General features: G+C 36.9%; 1 protein-coding gene across 2 annotated transcripts; it reads left to right on the plus strand.

Annotated features, from left to right (window-relative positions):
- The first annotated feature begins 911 nt into the window (after positions 1-911).
- QSER1 (glutamine and serine rich 1) lies at positions 912-25,621 on the plus strand. 2 transcript variants are annotated; one of them, XM_082485969.1, is made up of 11 exons: positions 912-1,065; positions 4,325-8,050; positions 10,690-10,985; positions 12,477-12,593; positions 13,225-13,358; positions 15,631-15,842; positions 17,464-17,601; positions 18,886-18,983; positions 23,215-23,367; positions 24,756-24,851; positions 25,443-25,621. In XM_082485969.1, the coding sequence occupies exons 1-11, from the start codon at positions 927-929 to the stop codon at positions 25,581-25,583; spliced, it is 5,250 nt and encodes a 1,749-aa protein (XP_082342095.1). In that variant the 5' UTR covers positions 912-926; the 3' UTR covers positions 25,584-25,621. The 2 variants fall into 2 exon arrangements, with proteins under 2 accessions (XP_082342095.1, XP_082342094.1); XM_082485968.1 differs by having other exon boundaries at positions 4,325-8,032.
- Positions 25,622-26,328: the final 707 nt, after the last annotated feature.

Genomic DNA, 26,328 nt, shown 5'->3' on the forward strand with positions numbered 1-26,328 from the left:
ACTAAAACAAATAGAGAAAACTAATGCAAGTTGGAACACACTGCTGCTAGTACTTACATTTGTAAAATAAGACATAGTGCTGGGGGAAAGTTAAAATTCACTTTAAATATAGTAGCAGGTTAGGGGATGTTACATCTGCATCAGGATCTGTCTGTGATTCTGGTGATAGCCTCTTTGCATGTCAGGAGAAGACAGGGCATGACCTCTTCATGTTTGCTTTGCAACCCAGTTTCTAAGGAAAGATTTTTGAGCTTATGTGCTGGCTGGAATCTGCAGTCCCTTGGCCAGGACCTCGATCAGGATGATGGAGGGCCAGGACTGCAGAGAAGATTTCAGGGAGCAGACCCTGCAGTCTTGACATAATCTCAGTTACCCAAAACTGGGCCTTTCCAGTGCTTCCTATCGAGCCCACTGCCATTGAAGGGTGTGAGCAACAGGGAACAAGCAAAGGTGTTTGTTGAAACAGGGAATGCAACTGCTTCTCTTGTGCCAGTCCTACAGAAGAGTCCAAACTCCAAAGTGGGAAAAGGTTGATACAGAGAAGTTGAACCCATTTAAGAAGGAATTATGAATGTTTAAATAGTTCATGTAAAAAGTGGAACAATGAGTCTTCAGATGAAGGGAGAATTTTATTGGTTGACTTAAATATTGTTTTTTAAGCATCATATTTAACGTACATTTTAAAATCTACTATCAAATTTACACTCAAGTTCCAGTTTACAGTTGCAACACTATAAACCAGTTAAACACTGAAAAATCAATGTACTTTAATAGTATTGCTAATGTTTCATAGGTTATTTTTAGTTAACTGTGAATGTATATCCTTGCTACTTGTTTGAGCATCTTCTGAAGTGCATCTGAACTGCGTGTTTTGTTTCATCTCCCTCCACCCTCATCTAGGTCTTTCAGGAATATTTGATACCAGTATGCACAGTGCTGGAAGCAACACTAAGGAAGCTTCTTCAGTTATGAATTTTCTCTCTGCTATTGAGTCTCGTACCGCTCAAGCAGTGTCTTCAGGATCTACCCTTTTACCACAGTTCAGGGCTCCTTCCTGGCAGACAGGTGAAATATTTCTCTTGAAATAAAATGTTGTCATGATTATGTTGAATGTTTGAGAGAATTTGAAACAAAAATATCCTGACTAGCTGAAAAGGCTGCATGTCTTCTACCTGTCTTCCATCTCAGTATTTAAAAATCTCAAAACCAATGAAATTACATTAGCTGAAGAATTATATTAGAAGAATACTTTATATGAGCAGAAGTTCTAATTCTTTAGAAGGAATTAGATGTATAGGATATTACTTTGTTCAATGAGTCAAATTTATTTTCCAACTTCGTTTGAAATTAGTCTCGCTAACACAATAAGCATATTCAGGTAGACTACCTGTACACCATAGCGGATCTTTCGTTCTCAAACTCTGTTCCCTGTCATAGTTATTCTGTGATATTACTACTAAAAGTCTTCAGATAACTTTAGCCCTTTTGTACACAGTAGTAATGAGCAAGGTGTTCTCAAAAAGAGTGTCTGAGGTGCATGTCACATAGAAATAAGTGATCTAATTTACAAATAAACATGCCGGGTTTTTTGGCAGACTGACTGCCTTCTGTAAACCTCCCCCATCTGTCAAGCCTTCTGTGCAGAGCAGGAAACCTTGCATATTTTGAGCTTGCTGTAGACAGCCACACCAAGATAAGTGTTGCTACTGCATCTGTGGGTAGTTTCAAGTTATGCTTAATCTTATGTGGTGATTATGCAGCTGTGCAGTGAATCAGATCTATTCACTGATCTGACAGAAAAAGTTTGGGTGTTTTTTTTCCATTGGTGGGATGGTTTTCCACTGTATCAGCAAGCTGATCTGCGTCTCAGTGCAGCTGTATTATCACTGGTTCTGATTTAGGGGAGGAGACAAGGTAGGAAGAGGGAAGAATTCAACAGTCCTTTCGAACTGTTTGCACTTGGTGTGTTAAGTGTAATGTGTGGCTGCATTCCATGAAGAGCTACTCAAAAAGTTGAGGAGAGAATGTGGCTTTTTATTCTCCATGGACAAAAGCAGATATGTGGGAGCACAGATGAAGAGGCACACTGTGAGTCTGTTAAAAAATCTTAATATAAATCAGTGGTGTTTAGAGTTGTGATGACCCATCCTCACATCAGATTGTCAGCTGGGAAGAAATCTTTTTTTCTCTTCGTCCTAGCATTTTCTCCATTGCAGCCTGCCTAACAGTGAATTGTGAAGAATGGGGAGACATGCTGTGGGTCGGGGTTGATGTTGATACCAGTGATTGAGAGACTTCTCAGTACTCATTACTAAGAACTCATCAGTAAGCCCATTTTCAATATTACCAGTTCTCTGAGCTTTCTGTTGTCCTTTAATACTTTTGCTGCTTTTCTGTATCCCTCAATCCTCCCAGGTGTCTTTTGAGAGCTTTGTTCTCTACAAACTTTTTTGATGAGGGAAAGCAAATGCTCTTTGCTCTTCAAGAGCAACCCTTCTTTCTTTAGAAGGGTTTTCACTTTGGGTTTTTCTCCAAACCCTGTAACTGCTGACTGGGGGGGAGGGGGAGGGGGTAAGGAGGAACAGTGTGTTTGTTATATTATCCTACCAAGTATTCCTTTGATATATGGGATGTGTTATCAGTGTTCTGATTTCTTAGGGTAGTGGGAGCTGTCTCTGCACACAACTTACTACCTTTGCCATACTTTTTGTCTACTCCTCTACGAAAGTAAAATATAAACCCCAGCAGTTCTGCCATAATAGTGCTTCTGTGAATGGCTCTTGTCTGTTTAAGAAATTACCTGCATAGTAGGAAGGGCTTTAATTTAGGGAAGAGAAGGGAAAAATACAGGTTAGATGAGAAACGAACACCTGCAGTTAAAATAAGTATAAATTCTTTCCCTTCTTTGATGCTTCTGGATGCCCCTACCTTTGTGCTAGTGGTAGGGATCAGTGAAAGAGAACCCAGTTGTACATGATGTTGCAGATTTTTTGAATAGGAAAAAACTGAAGCATTAAACCACTGCTTATACTTTCTTACTCAAAAAGACCTTATTGTTGACTCATGAAAAATACCTTGGCATTCCTTCAGTACCGTGTCTCTTCATATCAGTTTGTCTTGAACTGAAAGGGAGAAACAAAGACTTTCTTTTGCAGCTTCATCTGAAACTTCCAAAGCAATTGTGTGATTAAGTTGCAATCAGTTTAAGAGGGCTTAATACATTTTAAAATGGAAATGGATTATTTCTTTTTAAACCAAAGCATTTGTGTCAAAACAAGCTTTATTTACTGAGAGGTTTTTTGTTTATTCTTAAATGATCTGAAGCTAAAAGCTCTGAGTATCTGAGAAGAACTGAAAAAGGTCAAATTATACCAGTAATTTTAATTTTTTCTGATTTACATACCCTCGCAAATTTTCCAGTGTAAATTGATGCCTTTACAGTGCCTACAACTTACAAGGTGAAAAGCACTGAACGACATGGTTCACTGCTGTAAGCCCCAAAGCTTGCAAGGGAATTTCACACTCCTATTTCAGTTGGAGTAGTCTATTCTGTTGAGAAATCTTGTTTAAGCCAAGATGCCATATCAATATCCGGATGCAAATAAGTAATATTATACATTTCAGTTGGATAGTTGCTGTTGCACTGTGCAGATAGTTGCTGTCTATGGATATGTTGGACTCCAGTATTTTACTTTAGAAAGCATACAAATCATATTTATTCTTTGTATTGAAAGTCAAAGCCCTCCTTTAAGAAGCATATATTACAAAGTGTATTAGTTATTTCACTGTAAGCTCTGAAATGTTTCACATAAAATAAGTTATAAAAGTATTGGTGAGGGTAAACACAGGAGATGGGATTGCTCCTTTAACTGTGTATGTATTACAATGCTGTGGTGTAATTTTGCCTTTTTGCTGTATATTAAAGGTGTCCAGGGCTTTTGATCTGTCCTCTGCTATGAACCTCTTTTTAAATTGAAATAAAAACTAATAAAGAGCCTTCAGTTTCAAAGCAGAATTAATCTTGTACAATTTTATTATCTGCAATTTGCATCTTAAGGATATGAGTTTTTTCCCTCGGCAATTCACTGTAGATACAGAATTTGGAATTCTTAAAAAACCTGCACTTCCAGTTTGAAAATTACCCACGATAAGTGCCTCCCTTTATATGTTCTTGTTGAAAAAGTTGGTGGTGATTCTAAAGAAGGTTATATTTGTAAATGCTGTAATATCTTACAATTAAATGAGTTATGGAAATGCAGTGTTGTAACTTGTAAAGCTCCCTTATGCTCTTTTTCCCTTCTTGTTTTGTTTTTGTTTTTTCCAGGTATGCATTCCTCAACAGCCACAGAACTGTTTGTTACTGGAGCTTTGCCAACCTCTGGAACATTTCCACCAACATCTGCTTTATCAGCATATCAGCATCCCAACACTTTCAGCAGTAGAAACTTTGCTACTACCCCTTCTCTTACTCTTCAAGATACTACTTTCAGTGCTACGTCAAATGGTCTCTTAACTACCCATGATCCGTTACTACAGATTAAAACATCACAAGGCACTGTTCCAACTGCTTTGACGTTTGAGCGCCTAGGCAGTTCTGTTTTAAGTACCAGTATACCACCTCAGTCATCAACCTATCGTTCTGCTCAAGAATCTGCACCCCATCTTTTGCAACCTCAATTTAGTTTGTTGCCTTCAACCCTTGGAGGACCTCAGCAGGTTTCTCAGGCATATAGCACATCTGTCTTTACTGGTTCCACTGCTTCTATCGATAGAGCACTTCAGCGAGAATGTAGTGTTATTAAACACCATCAGCGGCCTTCAAGTACTCAGTCTGTTCAGGCTCAACTGACTGTTTCACAGCATTCCTTACACAGCTATTTAACGAGTACAAGTGGAGTTAATTTTCAGGATACATCTAGGCACTCAGCATTATCCTGCAGTCCAGTTGGAGATGTTACTCAGGTGAGCAATGGAGGACCACAACAGAAGACTTCTCAAGTCACAGTGGAACTTGCTCAGTCGTACACGTCTGCAATTCCATCACCTGGTTTTCCATCTGCTTCTACAGCAAAAGTGAAAAACTGTTCCGCAAAGCAGCCTCCAAGGTCAACAAAGACCCCCAAACCTCAAAGTGTAGCTCCCACTGTGCAGACACAAAGCTATGCCAAAACTGCACAAAACCAGAGTTCTGTCATTACAGGCCAAGCACAGATCTATTCTACAGCACAGCTCCCAAGCCTCTTGTCGGTCAGCCAGTCCCAAAACTATGTTTCGTCCCAGGCTCAGAATGTGCCACCTGTCAGTCACTCACAGGATTTCTCGTCCAGCAAGGTTGAGAAGCTGCCCTCACTGTATAAAACGTTGACTTTTTCTGGGCAATCGCAAACTATTACTTCTGATAGTCAAACTCTAAGTTACTCCTCAGAGGAGCAGGTATTGACTTCAGTTCCAAATGAGAACTACTCTGGGCAAACGAGGGAACATTCTTCAGTCAGCCAATCTCAGAGCTATTCTTCTAGTCACTCTCAGGGTTTATCTCCAGTTAGCCAATCCCAAGTTAGTTTTTCATCTCAATCACAAGTTTTATCAGCTGTTAGTCCTTCAGAAAGCTATTCTTCAGGACAGTCTTTAACATTAACATCGCCTTCTCTTTCCTTTAATGCCTCTCCTCGGATACAAACTCTTCCAGCCTCGAGTCCTAATCAGAGCTATATTTCTTTACATTCTTCTCAGAACTCGCAGTCACAAGAATCCTCCTCTCCACAGTCTCAAAAGTTTTTGCCATCTGTGCAGTCTCCTCCTTTTGCATCCCCAGCTCATTCACAGACACTGCAGAACAACAGGTCTTCCTCAGAAACAAAGTCATATGTTAAAAGGAAGTCTGACTCTAATTTGTATGCCTCGTCAAAACAAGAGGAGGAATTATCGATGCAGGATATGCAGGCATTGCAACAGCAAGCTACTCTTGAATCTTCCACTCAAAGGCTAACCGATGAGGAGATCAATGCTCAGGATGCATCCTATAGGGTCTCAAAAGCAGATTGCAGATACTCTCAAAGTGTAATCAGAAGTAACTCTCGTCTTGAAGATCAAGTTGTTGGACTAACTCTTCAAGGAACAAAAAAAGATGAAAGAATGGTCAGTTCTGTGGAACAGCTTTCCCAACACATTGGCCATATCACTAGCCTAAGCCATGATATAAAAAAGACAGCTAATTTAATGCAAACAACACAAGTAACTGTGAGTGCTAAAGAACTAAACCAGCAACATTCTCTTATGCATAAGGTACATGAAAGTAAAGCTCAAGAACAGCAAGGCCAAGTCATTAGTACACCATCGCAAGTTCAACCTCATGCTTTAAGACATGGTCCTCAGCTGTGTTTGCCCAGCGCACAGGTACTTCTGGAGTCAGCTTGTGACTTGCAGATTCTTCATCAGTCAATACTGCAGTCAGGTTTAGGACAAGCAAAGGTGTCACCACAAGTGCAAAGAATACAGAGTCCTCAGCAGGTGACACATCCATTCCTTCAGATGGATGGTCATATTATTCAAAGTAATGGGGGTCATTCTCAGCAACAGCTTCATACTCAGAATTCTGAAGTAATGAAAATGGACATTTCTGAGCCCTCAAAACCACTACAGCAACATTTGACAACAAGAGATCATTTTACTCAGACAAATCAACATGATTCAAAAAATCAGTTTGTTTCTCTTAGTTCAATATGTTTCCCAGAATCTATACTTCTCAGCGATGAGAGGAATATATTATCCAACGTAGATGACATCTTAGCAGCAGCAGCCTGTGGAGTGACACCATCTGACTTTGCCAAATCAGCTTCTAACGAAGAGGAAATCCAGTCTGTTGAAAATAGCGAGGAGTCAAAAACGCAGTTCCGATCAATGGATGTAAGACATGTGTCTTCTGCTCTCGGTGCCTCACCTACTGTAGTTGGAAAGCCAGCAAACATAAGTAATATTTCTCTGAATGGAGGCCAAATTACTATAAATCTTACACCGGTGTCAACAATACAGACAAAAACTGTGAACCTTGATCAACAACACATTGAAAACCCTGATCAAAATGTAGCAACGAGAATAACCTCTCCCAGCCTTGGCCCTGCTCAAGAGGAGCAAGAACAAGGGTCTGTTCCAGTTAAGAAACAATCTAGCATCAATCATGAATCTGAAGAAGATAATGATACTTCTGCTGATGGCGCATTGAATGCACGAGAGACAGAATTTGTTTCAAGCGGTAAGAGTCTAAGCGAAGAAAGTGCTGCTTCAGAGAATGACTTTAATATGGGTGGTGATGATGGTACAGTAGCAGGTAACCAGTCAAAGGGTCAGTTGCAGCCACTATCTGTGCCCCAAAGTGGAGATGGAACCATTAGTAGACCTGAAGAAGAATGCCAAGATTTAACTCAAGGGAACCCTCAGAAGAAAAAAAGCAAAGGAAAAAGCCAGAACAAAAATGCTGCAGAAGACGACAGTGCAATTCAGAAACAGGTTAAAAGAAGTGGACAGTGTAAACGACAAAACTCAAGAGGAAACGACTCCTGTTTGACATACTCTTCTCCTGTTTCTGAAAGTTGTTATGATACTTACCAGCATCAGGAAAGAATGAGGCAAAAAATTAAAGAAGTTGAAGAAAAACAGCCTGAAGTCAAAACAGGATTTATCGCATCTTTTTTAGACTTTCTAAAGTCTGGGCCAAGGCAACAGTTTTCAGCTCCAGCTGTACGAATGCCAAACAGGACTAGGCGACCAGTTACCCAAATGGTTCGTGCCCCTTGCCTACAGTCCTCTGCAAAGCCTCAGCCGGCAGCGGCAGCAGTAGCACCTGTAGCTGCTGAGGTTAGTGGAGAAAGTCCAACCAAAAAAGTTGATGAAGAACTTAAGAAAAATTTAGAAACATTGCCTTCATTTTCTTCTGATGAAGATGATTCTGTGGGGGGTAACCATGATCTTCAGAAGAGCATCTCTACTGCATTGTCAGCCCTGGATGATACATCTGACAGAAAGAACAAATCAGGTAAAACAGTTACTACAAGTGCATATGTTGAAGGAGGTTTCTGTAGCTGAAGGGGAAAAAATAAAGAATAATTTTAGCTATCTTGAACTCAGGTAAAGGTTTTGATTGGTTTTGGTTTTAATCACAAACATAATAAATAATGTTCAAAAGGTGTGTTGACTATGATTTTCATCTGGAAACCTCACCAAACTATCATGTCAGAGTTTTAAATTGATTATAAAAAAATTCTTGCAAGAGAACATGCTAATAATTGCCATCAGCAGAGGTTATATTCTTCCTAGATAGAGTTGCACAGAATATATTTATGGAAACAAGTTTTGCACTTGTAAACTGAGCACTGGTTTGGCTAGTCTTGTCCAAGGTGGGACTCATTTGACTTTGATTTCAGCCATATGAATCAGGAGTGCTGTAGTTTCATGTTGATGTGTTGTTAACAAAAGAACGAAATCTGGGAAGGGTTGTTTTGGGTAGGGAGGGGCAAGCAGCAACCACTCATCAGTAGTTTTCCACGCACTTTTCATTTTCACTTGGTTTACATCTGTGCTGTAAGTCGGTGTTCATAGCTTTTAACTGATGCTGCTTTGTTTTGAAGTATTTTCGACATACAGCATATTTTTTACTAGATAGACCTTTTCAGTAAAGTTTGTTTTCTCTGGTAAGCAATTAAAAACTATCCGGCCAATCACAAAACTGTACTAATTCCAGAGAAATACCATTGCCTTCCAAAATAATCTCAGGGAGAAAATGAAACACTTCTTCAACTCTTCTCAGGACCCACAACCCATAGGCTGGTTCTTAACAAAATAGAAGAACGTAATTTTTTCTCTTTTTAGATTAAAGGAGAGAAGGAGAATTTTTTTTTTCTCTAGAGTTGATGTGATTTACTGAAAAATACGTAGCACAATTGAACTTAAATTGTAATAATCAGACCTAAAATATCAGAAAAAGGTTACAGAATACATGATATACTTAACAATACCTCACCCTAATTACTGTTCTATTTTCTTCTGTGGAGATTTCTATTAAATTATGTTAAGTTCATGGAAAAGTCTGTTACATAAGATGAAGTTTCTCATGTTTCTTTCAGTTGAATATGTATTTTAAACAAGAAAGCAGTGACCTTTTTTCCTTCAGAAAGGCCAAATTTGGACAATGCCACGGTTAGCCTCTCACTGAAACTCGTTAGCTTTAATAAGCCATGTTCTGTGTACAACTTCCTAAGGAAATACTTCAGAAGTTTTTTGTTGGATGGGCATTTCCATTTGTGTTTTATTTGCAATTATTTCTTTTACAGTATTACTGTATCTTCTTTATTATTGATAAGGTTGTAATACAAATTCCTTGAGTTCACCTTCCTGTTTTGTTGTGTACAAGACTGTACATCATACAAGGTGCTTAGTAATGACTTCTTTCCTACTTGCTGTTATTTTGCAGATTTTCAAGTAATTCCTTCCTTCTGTCTGTTTTTGTACATAAATATGGAAAGACGAATATTAAAACATAGTCTTTTGTTGGTAGTATTATGTAGTGTATGTACAGTTATCTGCTGTTCTGAAGAATGTGTAAATGTACATGGGGAACTAATAATGCTGTGTCTAATTAAAGCTGTCATAGATTTCACTGAACAAAGAAATACAACATATTTGCAATAATGTGATACGATATATCCAGAAGAACGTATTTCATGGCTTAGCAATTTTACTGAAATGATTTAATGAATCTTCATGTATCTGGTATATAGCTTTTGGATCAACACATATTTACATCATTTGTTTTGGATCAGTTTTGTTAAAATACATGTCACGTTATCTTTTTTCTATTTTTTTTCAAGTGAAAATTTCAACAAATAACAGTGATTGTAACAAACTGTAAAATGGTTGTCTTCTCAAGTTTGAAGCCAGTCTCCTAAATGATGTTAGTAATTACGCTGTAGCTAATATAACTTGATTTCTCTTAGATCAGCAAGTCAGTGTTAAAACTAATATGTATAAAAGAGTGTAAAGTAATATCTAAAAAGGATTATAATTTTTTTCAGGTGGGAGAGAATAATAACTTTGAAAGGTGGGAGTTTCCTTTGACTCTGGGGCACTGAGAAGAATGTTCTTTCCTGTCTTTTATTTTGATCGTCAGTTCTCATTGCTCACCTCTGTTAATATTAAAATTACGAGGATATTGCCCAAGTTTTAATCTGGAACTTGCAGTTACATTATTACAAGATATAAATTATAAATATCTAAATGTCATACAGCAAATATTTTTGCATTTTGTGTGTATTTCTCTTTCCCTATCCAAATTAAAACAACTACTTACTACCTTTACTATTGTATTTGCTTATTCACACAAAGTACAACAGTATTTCCTGATGCTCTTGTCTGTAACTATCAATTTGTTTCCTAAAGCACTCACCTTTTTTGTTTCTAGATGCTAATAGATGCAGCAGTTTAATACAGAGGTATACTAGCCACAGTATTTTGGTTTTGCTTAAAGTCTAGTTGTGGCCAAAATAATGTTTCTATTTTAACTCCTAGAGTAGGTGTTTTTCCTAGAGTAGTTGTTTTTAATATGTATTGTAACAGAAAAGAAGAAAAACAAATCTAGTTCTCTTTTTACATTGCTAATACTTGATAATTTAACTAAAATTTGGGTTTTTTCTTCAGAAGCTGAAAAAATGGCAGTTGTTACTGCTGCTGCTGCTGCCACTACTGCTGTAATAAAGCAGGAATCTCCACAGACAACTGCTCCTGTAGTCAATGCGCAGGACAAAATGAATCCAGCTGATGCCTTAAAAGTAGCTCAACAGGATGCTGTGACTTCAGACCAATTGGCAAAAATACAGGCAACTGTTGCAATAGAAGGATGTACTGATGAGGAGAATACGGACAGTGGAGGAGAGGGCATGTACAGAGAACGTGATGAATTTGTAGTGAAGATTGAAGACATAGAGACACTAAAGGTAAACCAAATACTCACAGTGAAAAAAAATAAATAAATCAAAGTCCTGCATATGAATTTAGCCTCAATAAACTACCAAAAGGGGAAAGGCTGCAGATAAGTTTTCTGTTTCTATTCTAATATTCCCTGGATGCTGCCAGGATGCCTTAAGGTGTCTTTCTAGTGCAGGTTATGAATCTGTTTTGTATGTACATAATCCATTTTATGCTACATGCATGATAAAGCAAATCTATGTGCTGGTAACCTCTGTGAGAACTTGGAATTACCCTTTTTTAATATTAAAAAGCATAATTTTTTTACTACTTTTTTTTTTTAAGATGATAGCAGGCTTTCAAGTGTGAGGTGTGGAGGAATTGACATTTGGACATTTGCAAAAGATCTTGGAATTGTCTTTTCTTTGTTGGAAGGGGTTCTGCTTGCCATTCCAACAAGAAATGGCTTCCATAAGCAACCAGGGCAGCTTTTTACATGAGTTTATAGGAATGTTCCTTGATCTTGATTTCTTGTTTTGTTTTTGTTGCTTCTCCATTTTAAGTTCTTCTGCATGTTTGCCTTTCCTTTTGTTGCTATCGTAGCCAGAAATATTCTTACTGTTAATTTCTGATACTTTTGATTACTTGTCTGTGTTCATCCTCTTGAGCTTGTTTCAAATGAATTCATGTAGCTTTGTCACATAAGACAAGTGTTACCAGTTTATAAAAATATTCCCTTGTCACTTATAAAACTGATTAAGTTTTGTTACGAGATAGTTTGAATTTTAAGCTTTGTGGTGTTTATTTCTTTAGTTATTTAAACAATCATGAAAAAGGAACCAATATTTGATGATGTTTTCCAAAAAGGGAATTTTTGAATTAGTAGTTTGTGTGTAGGATTTGTAGAGAATTCTCATTAGAGCTAATAATTACAAATTTGTTGTTAACATAGTTTGCATGAAGAAGAAAATCAAGTCAAACTCTTTAACTTTTTTTTTTTTTACAGTTAAGTTGAACTGAAAGTGTAAAATCTGGTTCACTAATTCATACTGAACTATCTCTCTTCACATTCATGCAAATATCACGCTGTAATGTACCTGGGCTTCTGCTACAGAATCTCTAGGGATCTGCAAGCTTTTTGCTACTTTTTGTGGTTCTTGTATTTTTGTTTTAAAAAAATATTTCACAGAGCAAAAGAATTAAAAAATAGAAAAGTGTTATATGGTTTTAAAAAATAAAGTTCTGTGGCTCAGTTGCGTGGTACATGAGTTAAGACATCATGCTGTAGGCAAAGCTGGTTGGCACAACTTCATCACTGTGAAAGTAAAGTTTGTAGATTATTGTAGTTCATGTCATACTGTCTTGATGCAAATGGCACGTAATGACTAAGGGAATGGAATTTCGAATTATTTATTTCCATTTTATTCCTGGGTAACTTGCTCGAAAAATACAATGCACAAACACACTTCTGGGAGAAAAAATAAGTACTGTTTTTAGCAGATAATTTTATGTTCTTACAGGTTGCTTTGCAAACAGGAAAAGAGCCTCCAGCTATTTGGAAAGTACAGAAGGCTTTATTGCAAAAGTTTGTTCCTGAAGTGCGAGATGGACAGAGAGAGTTTGCTGCTACTAACAGTGTGAGTCTTACAAATTCCTTATGAAGCATCATGGGAACTGATTTCCTTAATGGAAGTCCAGGAAACAAAATAAAATGTGATTCTGACATACATTCCTAGCAAGCATCCTTGGGAGAGGAGGGGGGAAAAAAGGGTTTTTTGATTTCCTCCTACTCTAAAATTCTCTCTAAATATATTTATGGGCAGATTCTTGGCTTTCCAGCATGGGTTCTTTGGTATCACTCAGGCTGTGTAAAGGAACAATTTTTCACAACCAAAATAAAGCCAGTGGAAGCAGGCTTGTGAAACCACTGCTTTCCACAACAGGAAGGATACAGATAGGATACAATTTCAACAGGCAGCCTTTTGCCAGGCAGATAATCCTTTTGGGATAACACATGGGGAGGATTAAATAAAGAGAGAAAATGAAGCCCAAAGTACCTCTTGCCTTATTTTCTTACTTTTAGTAGTATGTGGAAAGCCATTGGAGAATTTTTCTTAAATTATAAGTGCTGTAGGATGGCTCATCTTTGCATGTGAACAGGTTGTTTTTAAACTGACGTCTTTTCTTTAGTATTTAAATTTTTAATTGTTAAACTGAATAATTTTACTTAACAGAAACACTTGTATGGTTTTTTTTGTTTTATTTTAGTATCTTGGGTATTTCGGGGATGCAAAAACAAAATACAAACGAGTGTATGTGAAGTTCATTGAAAACGCAAACAAAAAGGAATATGTCAGAGTATGTTCAAAAAAACCACGAAGCAAGCCTGTACAGTCAGCAAGGTATTTTATTTCAATTTGTTTTTCATTTTGCCATATTGTTTTCATATTAAGGACACACCTAGTTTAATAAACAAGATTTATAACTAAAGCTTATGTTAAGTCGGCTTTAAGTTGGAAACTGAGAACTGTGTGTTTTGCTTTAGGAAATGAGATACAAATTCCTGCCATATCAAGACTTGTCTACCTTGAATCTGTGGATTTCTGTAATCCTTCATTTTAGAGGTGTTAGGGCCCCACACGCTATTTCTTTCTGTCATCTTTTGCCCCGTTACTCAACATAAGAATAGAAGCCTACAGTTGATTTTTAAATTTTTGCGTTGTTTTCTCTTTGCAAATTAGGTATGTTTTTCCATATTGCTTTAACGACCATTGTGTCCCAGTATACTAGAGGTACCCTGCTTTCTTCTTGATCCTGAAAACTTAATTTAAAAACAAAAGATGATTGTTGAAATTGGTTGTTGCAAGGATGTTTTTCCTTCTTTTGGATGTCCTTGCACACTGAGGGTACTTTACTTTTCTTATTGCACCTGCCCTACCCCCATCACCCCACCCTGAAAAGCCTTATACCTTTGAGTTGTCCCAGGTAACCTCTATCCGTGCCTTAAAATCAGTAATTACAGTAGTATCGCTTTTAAACCACCAACAAGGATAAATAAAACCCAAACAAATCTGTCACTCTGGAGAGACATGTAAAGAATTCAGGGCAAGCATAGTATGGTTTTGATTATTCGGGTAAATATACTGCTGGTCCTGCAAAATGTTGTGACCATAAGTTTCTGTCGCACAGGTACTTTGGAGATTTCCTCCATCACCTTCCTTCTGATAAGCTTTTCACTGTCATTCACTTGCAAAGGGTTTTGCTATTGCATTTAGTGTTGAACTTTGTGCTTTTGGAAGAGATTGCAGATTCTGTAATGTACAAACGGTCATGCTATAATGCTTAGCTTGTTTTATCTTATCACAACTTCCAATTATATTGGAAGGTTTTCTCGCTATAGATTTTCAATAATTATAATTAAACGCACATTTATCAGATTATCAGATGTTAGTAAACAGTAATGAGAAAAATTACAGTGCTCTTCATTCAAGAAATAACTGGGTTTTTAAGTCTGGTTTGCTCTCAAAGAAAGCAGTGCCATCAGATAATCAGTTTTATAAATTAGTCATGACCTACTTAAACTAGCCAGGATTTTGATGCTCTTTTTTTCTTGGGCTATGGAAGACTGTTCCAGAACCTGTTCCTCCAGTGCTCTGAAACAATCCTGTCTTTTAGCCAAAACGTGGTCGTGATTAGCTTGTATCCATATGTTCTTCTTTCAATACTGTTTTTGGCTTTTATTTCTGTCTTTCCCTGGTGTTTTTACTGCATGATATGTTTCTGGAGAACAGTCAGATTCCACCTCTGTCTTCATTTCACTAAAATGGATTAATCAAGGTCTTTCAACTTCCTCATCTAAGGCAGGCTTTCCATTTCTCTAATCGTCCTAGTATCTATTGTCTCCATCAGTTTTGGTTTGAAAACTTCATCTCTGACAGATGACTAGAATTATTCTCAGTGTTCCAGAAGATACTAACAGTTTCTACTGGACGTTACACTGCTTTCCCATTTGAACAAAAAAATTCTTGCCTGGCACTTCCCAGAATTGTATTCCCTGCCGTGTTCTCAAAACTGTAATGCGTTATTAGTCCTAAAGTACATAACTTCGTATTTATGATATTAAGTTTCCTGTATGCTTTCCTGTTTTGAGTGGTGGGAAGAGAAAGGAGAGGAATTGTCTGGTTTCTTATTCCAGTCCTCAAGATCCTGCATTTCCTGCATTTTTACCTGGATGATATTCTCTCCCATCTTTGTATGGGTACAATATCCCAAATTCACTTTGTTAGTGAATCTCATTGATTACTAGTATTTCTTCAAGTCTGTCCAGTCTGACTTTTTTTTAAATTAAATAATCAATTTAAATATTAACTCCAATTTCCTGTAGCTCATAAATTCTTCTGACATTAGGCAATTTAAATTTTCTGTGCCTGTCAGTCTAGTTATAAAATTGGAATACTATTTAATCGTAGGTAGTTGAGAGTAATCATTAAGCATTATATCAAAAATATAGTACTATAGTGTGTATTACCTAATTCCTAGTTACGTGTGACAATGAAATAAGTATATGTAATCTGTGGGGAATATATTCTGTTTAAATAAGACTATAGCTGTTTTATTAATGCCAGAACTTCTGTGGTAATTATTTTCATAAAGATCATCTTCGTAATATTGCAGGACTATTCATTGCAAACCTAGTAGTAGCAACAACAAAACCCCTGATCCACCAACACCAAAACCAACAGCAACAAAAGTCTCTTCTGTGAAACCCAAAGCTAAACAGCCAAAGGTAAAGGCTGAACCACCACCAAAGAAAAGGAAAAAGTGGAAAGAAGAGTTTTCATCTTCCCAGTCTGATTCTTCACCTGAGGCCCAGAGTGATGAGGATGGTGAGCGAGATACTATTGTTAGCATCTAGGCCTATTTGAACTTTACTGAAAATAGTCTTGTAAAAATGTGCCGCTTGATCTTGCAAATTTTTCTTTACTAGCCCCAGGAAAAAAAAAATCTAAAATCTGCCAGTGCCATGCAAAACTGATTTCGTAAAACTTTTTATTTCTTGTTTGTGTGTGAGCAAATGTGTGCAACGGAAGTTACCACAAATGTAGTTTATCAATTAGATAAATACATTTTTACTACTTGCTTTCTAAGATGGGTAAAATTGCAGGAGAAGGAGCCGATTTGATTTACTAATACGTCTCAAGAATTGGATTCTTCTTTAATTTTCCATTGGGACCCCATGTCATGTCTAAAATAACATTCCTGCAATGCCTGTCTGCATGCAGATGTGGGCAGAATTCAGATGTTACTGTTGTTTTTTCAAAACCCAAGGAAGAAAAAACAGTTGATATTTTGGCTGCTTCATTGCTTGTCTAAATGCCAGCTGTTCAAATGCAGCCTGCTGAGCAGATTTGCTGTTAAGACGTTCGTGGTGTCTTGGAATGTCCTGAGATACGACATTTGCAGTAATTCTCCAGAAGAGAAAGGAATTTTTGAAGTGTAGTGTGTAGACAGCGATTACCTGTGGTAGCAGATGCACAGTGTTTATTGCAGTTTTTTATTTCTTGTATGTTTGAAGTTAAACTATGTAGTACCCATGCTTTGTATCGCTCTATTTCCAAAGCATGTTGGCCTGGGTGCCTTTAACCATAGATGAGCTAGGGTCGGTGGTCTGGAACAGTGCCTCTGCTGAAGGCAGCACCTTTAAAATAACATTTTCCAAGCAAACTTACCCAAATAATCGTTAATATGTACAACTGTCCATATTTAAAATTTGAAGTAACCTGGTGGAGATAGTCACCCATAGAAATGTGGATATCTGAGAAAGTGTAACAGCCTTGCTAGCTAAATTAAATACAAGATAGTGGCATCATACATGGAGCCTGTAAAAAGCTCCAGAGTGCTTACTAGTACTGATGACTACTCCATGTGCGTGTTTAAAATTGCTGTCTCTGAAAAAATAAAACTTTCTCAGAATAAGTACAAATATGCCTGCGTTGCTTCGCTGGTAAAATTTGGTTTACGTGGGTTTTGTGAGTTGGACAAGTAGGTGGGCTTGGCTTTGATGGTATGTAGGCTCCTAAGTGACATTAGTGCTTTTGAATGTTTTTCTGTTGGACGACTTTGAGGTTTGTGGTTTTAGGAGGTACTTGCATTGACATGAAAAGTGCAGTTAGCGGACTAAGCTCAATTGAAGTTATTCATTATCCCTTTTCCCTAGACTTTCATCTACAATAATAGCAAAATGTTTAAAATCCCTAAAATATGATAATCTAAATGCTGATAGTAACAAGTAATTGTAAGCGTTTCTACAAAAAATTGTACCGTTTGTACTTGCTTTTGGCATGTCAGTAGTTTGAGTGTTATTTCTGATTGTACAGAGTTTTAATCTCTTGGGATACCAGTAGAGGTCACTTGTGTTTTAAGAGAGAAAGCCTTTAGTTTTGAAAAACACAAATATTTGCAGACTATTGAAGGAAAAAAAATTACTATATTCTGATTAATTTTCAGAGCTTGTACCTCCAGCTCCCCTTGTTACTCGGTTTTTGAATACAAGAGCTATGAAAGAGACTTTTAAGAGCTACATGGAGTTGCTTGTTAGCATTGCCTTGGATCCAGACACAATGCAAGCCTTGGAAAAGAGCAATGGTACAGTATGTTTAACATTTGTATGTTTTTATTATATTTTAAGGTTATTAATCAGTGAAGCAAATATTTTTTTTTTAAGAAAAAAAAAAAAAACAGCCAACCACCAAACTTCTAGCTGCATACCCACATCTGAAGAACACTTTACACAAGTTACTTATACATATATATATGCACACTCATATATTTGCACTATCTCTTGGAATAATCAACAGTAATTTGGAAATACTGTTTTGTCTGCTTTGTTACATTAGGCTTGTGCTGTGAGTGACAGAACTGAGCCCTTTGTTCTGCTGTTACTATCTTTTAAAATCTTAGCAAACATTTATTTCAAATGACAGTGTTTTGAGAGTGTGTTTACTTTCTTAGGAAGAAATACCCTTATGACTATAAGTACTTCTGATTCTTGCTGCTATTAAAAGTTCTGCTGTTCTGCTTTTGAAACCTTAAAATTCTGACCAAAGACAATTGTATTCCACTTTTTCTTTAGGAGAAAATGTCTCAACTTATTTACCATAGTGGACTCCAGGATACAAGTCAAAAGTTGTATTTCTTAAAATATAGCAAAGCATTCATGCATAAAGATAAATGTCTCAAAAGAGCAGTCATTTCACAAGTTAGTTAGTTGCAGGCTGTTGTTTTGTGCTATATTCTGTTTGCCTGTATTTAAAAAAGCCATTTTCTAGACGACTCTTTCCTGGTTTGCTCTGGTTGTCCATCAGTGCACTACAAGCAAAGAAATTGACTTTATAAATAGAAGACTCCATACTGAGCTGTAAATTTTCATTCATGGCCACATGCCTATATTCAAATGTATATTGTGCAACTTGCAGTGGTTTATCGGATAACTTTCATCAGTAAGCACTTTCTTTAATTTCTTTTGTTATAAATGCCAACAGAGTCATCTCTTGTAATGTGGAACAGCGAATGTCAAAAACACATACTTGTCTTCATAAAACTGCCAGTTGTATCGCACAAAAGAGGATTATCTAGGAAATGGTTTGAAATTGTCTCTTAAGATTCATGCTCTATATTGCTCTATCTTAATTTTTTCCTTTCAACAAAGAAAAGTCAGAGAAGGAGCAGGATTGCAGTTAGCGATTAAACTGCAGGCTGATCCAAAAAAAGAGATTTTTCTCTCACGTTTGAATTTAGTTTATGTGCAAATTGTATTATTTTTTACTTCCACATTTTATGTTAATGGGTAGAAGTATAGATTGAATAGAGGTCTCATTACTGTGTGTCTCTTGAATAATCAACTGCTGCGGTTTTTTATGTGTCTTTTAGATGAGCTACTTTTGCCTCACATGAGAAAAATTGATGGTATGCTGAATGACAATAGGAAAAGGCTGCTTTCCAAATTACGCTTGGATCATACTGTCAAGGTATTCTCTTTTAAATTCTAGGATTTTTAAAGTAATATTATAAATAAGTCATTTGATGCGTACCATGCAGGCACAACTTAAAACCCAGAAGGCAAATTTGTAACAGAAGTGAATATGGATTTGAAAGAGATGCTATAAATTCAATGCTTGTATGTGGCATTTGGAGAACATTTTGTGATGGAGGAGTTTATACTGCAAAGGTAAAGTTCTAGTTTTACTCCCCGTGCTTTCTGGTTCATTCTCAAGCATTTTTTCTTTTAAGCTTCTCAAGTTTGCCAACAGAAAAGCTATTTGCTGTCCTTCTAGAGCTTTTGGTTAAGTGATTGTATTGCCTAAAAACCTTAATAAACTTCTACATGAAATAGCTATGCTGTGGAACAGGTGTCTGAACTTCTTTAAAGTAGAGAACATGATCAGAATAGTTTAAAACCAGGACAGAGGGACTTGAGAACAACTAATTTGTGCGCTCTTTCATGTATCTTCAGCATGGAAGACTGGGAAAAGTGTGGATAACAAGCCCATATTATAACAGCTTTGACATGGCAATAAAAAACAGGTCTGGCTGTGGACAGGGAAGAGAGCAGCTGTACCATCTCAGTAGAGAGAAGGTAAACAGGAGGATAATCACTGCAGTTCTTACTGTTCCCACCTAACCTCCAAGCGACAATGCAGATTTTGAAAGTGCCGTAAAGTGAATGAAGAATTAAGGTTATTTGCACTCATGTCTGAAAACTAGTTGTCCATGCCTATAATCAGGCTGATTATTTCTTCCTGTAACAGTTTTGAGACCAACAACAGTAAAGCGGACCTGTCTATAAACACCCTCAGACCAAACGTGCTCTTTCCGTCTGTATTTCTCCTATCCCTTTATGTCCACAGTAGACAGAAACTTGGAGAATTAGTTGTCTCTGTACTGCTGTGTGCGTATTTTTGAGAGCTAGGTGAGGAGGGAGATAATAGCAGACTTGACAGTTCTGCTTTTTCATAATGAAATCTTTGAAAGATCTTTTTTTTTTTTTTTTTTCCCCACAGCACATTTGTGCTAAGTTTTGTGGAAAACTAAGTGACCTTGTTTCAGGAATGAGAACATCATCAGTGAAGCTTTAATTCAGATGATTCTTGAACTTTTTTATTGTTGGTTACACTGTTTTCCCAACAGCTGTATAATTTGTACCTGCTTGAACAGAATTTCTTGTGGCTTCCTCCTTACAGTAGTAGGAAGGCACGGGGAGGGCTGTGTACTTGCAAACCATACACAGAGCCTCAGAGAGGTAGCATGTATTAACCCTCCGTTTTTGTTTTACTTTTGTGGTAAGAGTTTTGCAGAGAAGTTAGGCCACATTAAGGTAGGATACAAATTTGTAGAATTCTGGTTACATTCACACTACACACAAAGTGAGAGGTAGCTTATTTTGGGTTTTCCCAGTTCAAGGGAAAAAAAACTAATATAATCTTTTGTAATACTAACATGTAATTACAGCTGCTTATTCAGTTGTAGTTCATAACTAATACAACAGCTTTGCTGTGTATTCACTTAGAATCAGATTACATATCATATCTCTAAAGTTAGCTTAAGCCTGTATGATCTGCAAGATGTTAATGGAGTTATGGATGTAAAAAAGGGATCTGCTTGTGATGTAAACTGTGAGATAACTGTGTTATGGTTTGAAGAACTCACAACAATTTATTGTTGTTTAGACAATTAATCACCCGATAAACCCCTCCCCACCCAGCAAGGGGAATTGGGAGGAAAAAAAAAACAAGGAAATATGGGGGTTGAAAATATAAACAGATTTAATAGAATAAGACTAAATAATTAACATTCGTAATACTAAAGAACCAATATTGATCCCAATACCAATATAAAATATACGAGGATTACACTCAGCCCATTCTATCAATAGGAAGCTGTGCATTCGCAGCAGTGGATAGCAAATGTGGGGCACTGAGTGCTGTGGCTTCAGGAGGAAGGGAAGGGTTCAGGGGTCCAGCACTGGGGCAGGAAGCTCTCAGGATGGCAGTAATCATGGAAGAGAGAGAACTCTTCAGCAAACTTTTTAATTTATATTGAATATGCTGTTCATGGAATGAAATAATCCTGTCGGCCAGCTTGGGTCAAGTGCCCAGGTCTCGCTCCTCCTCGTCCCTGCACCCAGCTAACTCAAAAACACTGAGACCTTAAATATTTTCACCAATTCAGGCACGAGAGTCTTCTAAAAGTTCAGTTTTCCCAAGCATTAGAAGAGACCTTACTGAAAAGTTAAATTACTGAAAGAGAAATTAATCCTGTGTTGCTCAAACCAGGACAGGTACTGACTTGTGCCATCCTTCAGCCAATATTTTGGATAAAAATGAAACACCTAACTGTCATCATAAGCATTTGTGTTGGTTAGTAAAATGTGTTTGATACGCTTTAGGATTCAGGTTAATCTGGTGATTAATGCAGGAAAGTCTGCTTCTTTTCCAGCTTTGATCAAATAATTAGTTCAGATATTGGAGCTGAATGAGGCAGTGAATCAAGCAATAAGTGAAAAATGCCATTATCGTTCATGAGTGTCATTCAGTTTGAATATTTTTACTATTCTGCATTTATAAGCGTGGGTGAATTTAAGATATTTTTTAATTTTTTTTTCCCCACTGGCTACAGGTAATATGGAATATTTTAGCACCGTATTACAAACCAAATCAGATGCTAAAGTTAGCACAAAGTCAGTGTTTGGTAGTTTTGCCTGTAACATTCTTTATAGTTCTAATGGTTTATTGAGCCCTTTGGGTTAGTTTTTTATAAACAAAATTAGAAAGTATATAACTGTTGCTTTAGTTGAAGCTTGGTAAATGAAGCCTCTTAGCTGAATTCTGTAAATTTAATTTGGAAATAATTGGCACCATTTTATGTCTTGTGCTCTCAAAGATGTGGAAACTGCTAGTATTTTCTTCTTCATTCCAATTCAAATTTGTCTATTTTAGGTCAGTGGTCCAGCCACATAAACTGTTCTCGTTAATAGGAATTCACCAGAGGAAGGCAGAAGTGGCCAAAGGCCCTTGACACTCAAAGTCAACCTTCAGGAAGGCTATTAGTTAGAGTGGATAGAAAAACTAAATAACTTAAACCTGCTGAAGTTGTTCCAGTTTGAAAGCATTGCAATGAATATTGTATACAGACAGGCTAGCTAGTTCAGGTTACTGCTACCACTATGCAACTATTTCTGTGCAGTAGATTTTATAGCTTTTTACTGAGAGGGATTTTTTTTATAAAGGGAAAAATAGCTGATATGTACAAAGTACTAAGAAATTACAGGTAGGGGAGGTTTTTGAATTCTAGTGCTGCTTGTTAAAAGCAAATATAAGAAGTTAGTCAACTTCATGTTTTAACCCAATAGTCCAAATTAGGTCCTTAAGCTGCAGCATTGATACATTTTTCTCTATATCTGATTTCCCACCCCTCTCCTCATACTGGAGCACAATACAAAGATATATATGTTCATTTAACTCAATGTTTTTTTCATGACCAGATCATTAGCATAACAGAACCATTTCAAAGCAGCTGTTAACACAATGCTGTATTTGTACAACAAAATCGTATGCAAATTTACTCATGCAAGTAATGTAGAACTAAACCTCGTAGAAATGCGATTCACTCCCATGCAGTAAATATGTCTTAAAAACTTGTGCTTTTGGAGCCAACCATGTACTTCACTGTGCATAAGCTTTTCTACCTGACAGATATGATAAGATGCAGATAATTCATATTTTGCAAAAACTGTGACAAAACCTATGAAAATATTTAGGCATCCAATCCCTGCTAGTGTTGGCAGACCTCCTGTGCCTGACTAGGCATTAAGTACTTACACATCTCCAAGTAACTTGGCCTTAGAGATTCTTGGGTAGAAATGGAATGGAAAACATCTTAAAATGTAAAAATTGCCTAGTGGAGCCTTTTTTTGCTCTTTCTAATGAAAGAATCACAGATGATAATCTGAGATACAATAAAAGCGTCTTCTCGTCTTGAAAAACTATAGTAGTCGAGAACCAGTGGTCATGCTTTTCAAACTGTATGTGGTTGCTTGATCTGATAAAGACCATTTATCAGGTCTTTGTGGAAGGATAAATTGTTTTATAACAGGCTGCACTCTAAATTCTCAAAGAAAAATGGCCAATTTATCAGCAGTCTGGGAGTTTGGGCCTGCTGGAATTTTTCATAATCCTTTTTCTTTGTGTTCTCTGTTTAAAGAACGCTTTGGAAAACTTTCCTGAACTGACAGTGATCACTCGGGATTCTAAGACAAAAAGTGGAGGAACGTCTGTGTCTAAGATCAAAATGAACGGTAAAGCTTACAACAAGAAAACACTGAGGGCTTCTAAATCAACCACTAAATTAGCACAGGTGAGTGGTCAGAGGGTTTATTGCTGCCACCATCTGACTTTTAGTATGATAACCACATTTATATAAAATACTGCTTCATGTATTAGGTTTTTAGGTAGATTTATCAAAATATAAAATCTTTGAGTGAGGAGATGCTTTTTCTGTAACAAGGGGAACATTTAAAGCTGTATATTAAATCATTGTTTTAATTCATCTGTGAAACATAGTTATATTCCAGTAGGGAGACAAAAGATAATAAATAATTTCATAATTATTCCCCTATTTAAGTTCTGTGTTTAGACCCGAATGCTCTAAGTCTTCTGCAGCAACTACTCAAGATTCCAGGAGGCTGAGTAGTATGCTGCTTCCGTAATGCAGGCAGCAGGTGTAGTTGGATGGGAAGGGAGAGGCGAGTGCTGCTGTTGCTGTGCTTCTCACCGCATGTAGGATGCCAGACAGCAGAGCCCTGCTAGAGTCTGCTCTGCTTCTGTCACCACCAGAGCAAGGACTGAACTTTAGACCCCATTTCTGCATAGCAGTCAGCCTCCTGGACTGTTGCTGAAGTGGCCACATCTTGCCTTCTTCACTGCTGTTGTGGCAAAATCACCCGTAGCTTGTGATACGTTTCTTAACAGTTTCTTAAACTTGCTGCAAAATCTCTGAACTAAATGATACAATGGGGTCTAGATCGAAAATTAATGATACTGTAAAACTGAGATTAGGTAACACTTTTTAAAATTTAGTTGTATATTGCTCCTTTCCTTATTTCCAATGACAGAATGAAGCTGTGTATCTTAAATTAAAAAAAAAAATAAAATTTAAAAAGTAAGGTGGTAAAGCTCTGAGATGTACACATTGTTTATTTCTGTAGTATTCCTAGGGATACTATAACTAGACTTTGCTAGGTACTGGCCCACGTAGGCCTACCTCCCAGCAGTAAATAGCAGCTGGACAAGTGACCTATAAACATAGCCCAGACTCCCGTTTCTTGCCAAAGTAGCATAAGTGTTAAGTAAGTATAGGTCAGCTCTTCTGAAGCACAAACTGTATGTTTATTCACAATGATACCCATCAATCTGGTAGAAAAATAGTTAAGCTTTGGTAATTCTTGCATTAGTTTTTGAGAAGGGGTTGTCTTGCCCGTTTCAGACTTGCAGTGCATTCAGGAGGATTGAAAGCATTCTGAAACCTAGTTTTGATAAAATAACGTGGTAGGGAAGGTGGAGATAGGAGATAATTATGATGTCATATAAATTATAGTGTACTAAAATATGTCAAAGCAATTATTTGAGTGGAGTACTCCATTTCTGAATTGTTGGAAAAAAAAATATTTCCAGAAGAAAATGTCTATCATATCTGTGTCTTGGAAAATAACATGAATTTACCTAAAATAACTGTTCTTTCTGCAGGAGTTTACGGTAGATCCAGAAAAAATACAGTTGTATTCTTTGTATCATTCACTCCATCATTACAAATATCACATATATCTAACATGTAAAGAAGAGGTAAGTATCGTTCTCTTTGAGATACTTTTTACATTCATTGAGGAAATTTATTGAGAGAATTGAGTCCAACTAGAGGGACTGTTCTCTTCTTCTTGATAAATGAGTATGGATTGTGGCCTCCTATTTTAATTAATTCTTAACGGCAAACAAAAGGGTATGCTGAGCACATAGATTTCCCCTAGTGGGCACTGCTGCCCAGAACATTCCGATATGAGGCTTACAAGAATTGTGTGAAATCAGTTTCCCTCAGGATAGGCAAGCATTCTTCACTGTTCCAAAATAAACTAAACAAATTTTATTAATGTGTGTAACTCCTCAAATCTAGGAGCTGCTTTTTGTCTTAGAATGCCCATTCCTTTCTTTTCTGCAAATCCTTGGTGGAAATACTTCAGGTAGCAGAAATGAGTCGAGCTCTGGCTCAGTTGTTAAGAAATGCATTTTTGGGGTGTGTTTCATTGTTTTTAAATTGTAGAAGTTTTCTTCCAAAGAAGAGTCTTATTTAACTGCAGAATACTATAAAAATGAAATGCTGACAGCTTAACATGCATATGTGTATGTCTCTTTCTTTCCCCTCTTCTCTTTTTCAAATAGATTTCTTCTGTTCAGAAGAAGAGTGCAGATCTAGGACAGGAAGAGATTGTGCAGCTGTGCATGAAAAATATAAAATGGGTGGAGGATCTTTTTGAAAAGTTTGGTGAACTTTTGAATCGTGTCCAGCAGAAATGCTCATAACAAATGTGTCCCAAATCTCACGTTTTTCAACGGCACTAAACTGATGGAACAGAAGGCTCAGAGAGAGGCTCTGATTTCTTTTACAATGCCAGACTACGTTCTTGTTCGTAGCCATTTTTATTTCTCTTTATGGAACTTTGTGCCTTGGCTCTTGCTAAGGAAAAGTGATGCTGCCAAGGAAATCAGTCCTTTGGAGATGGAGCTAAATGTAAACCTAACCACATTTTTAACCTGAAGAATTATTTTCTATTTTGTAAACTATCTGATAACTTAGCTTTATTTTCAGAAATGTTTTTGACAAGTGATAAAGCATGCACTACATATACTTTTTTCTTTATTGCTAAAAAGATAGCAACACTTAAAATACTACAGATTTTTCCATCCCTGACTAAGCAACGGAAAAGTCAGCGTTGGGGTGAACTAATTTTTACATGTCTGGCCACCAAATTTAGAGTTTTGTACATTTTGTGAACAGAGCCGGAGTGACATCAGCTTCTGCATACGTATATTGCCATCATAAAATCCAGAAATGTCATTATGCTTTATGGACTCCTTTTACTATTGTCATGTTCAGGAGACTGAACATGGAGTTGGTGCAATCCTATGACTGCTTTTTGTGTCAAATTATATTGTAATGAAAGACAATGACCTTAACTATTTTCCCTGTTTTGAAGAAAAAAAATATTTTCCTTTATACTGTGTTTTTTTTTTCTTTTGGAAAAAAAATTCAATTGTACATTTTATC

The sequence above is a fragment of the Vanellus vanellus genome, assembly GCF_965231255.1.
Source record: "Vanellus vanellus genome assembly, chromosome: 6".
Taxonomy (NCBI): domain Eukaryota; kingdom Metazoa; phylum Chordata; class Aves; order Charadriiformes; family Charadriidae; genus Vanellus; species Vanellus vanellus.

Excerpts from the sequence above, each read along its gene's own strand:
- QSER1 (XM_082485969.1), top strand. The coding sequence starts at position 927 with ATGCACAGTGCTGGAAGCAACACTAAGGAAGCTTCTTCAGTTATGAAT. Across the intron at positions 17,602-18,885 it reads AGCCTTGGAAAAGAGCAATG|ATGAGCTACTTTTGCCTCAC; the intron begins GTACAGTATGTT and ends TGTGTCTTTTAG. Across the intron at positions 24,852-25,442 it reads ATCTAACATGTAAAGAAGAG|ATTTCTTCTGTTCAGAAGAA; the intron begins GTAAGTATCGTT and ends TTTTTCAAATAG.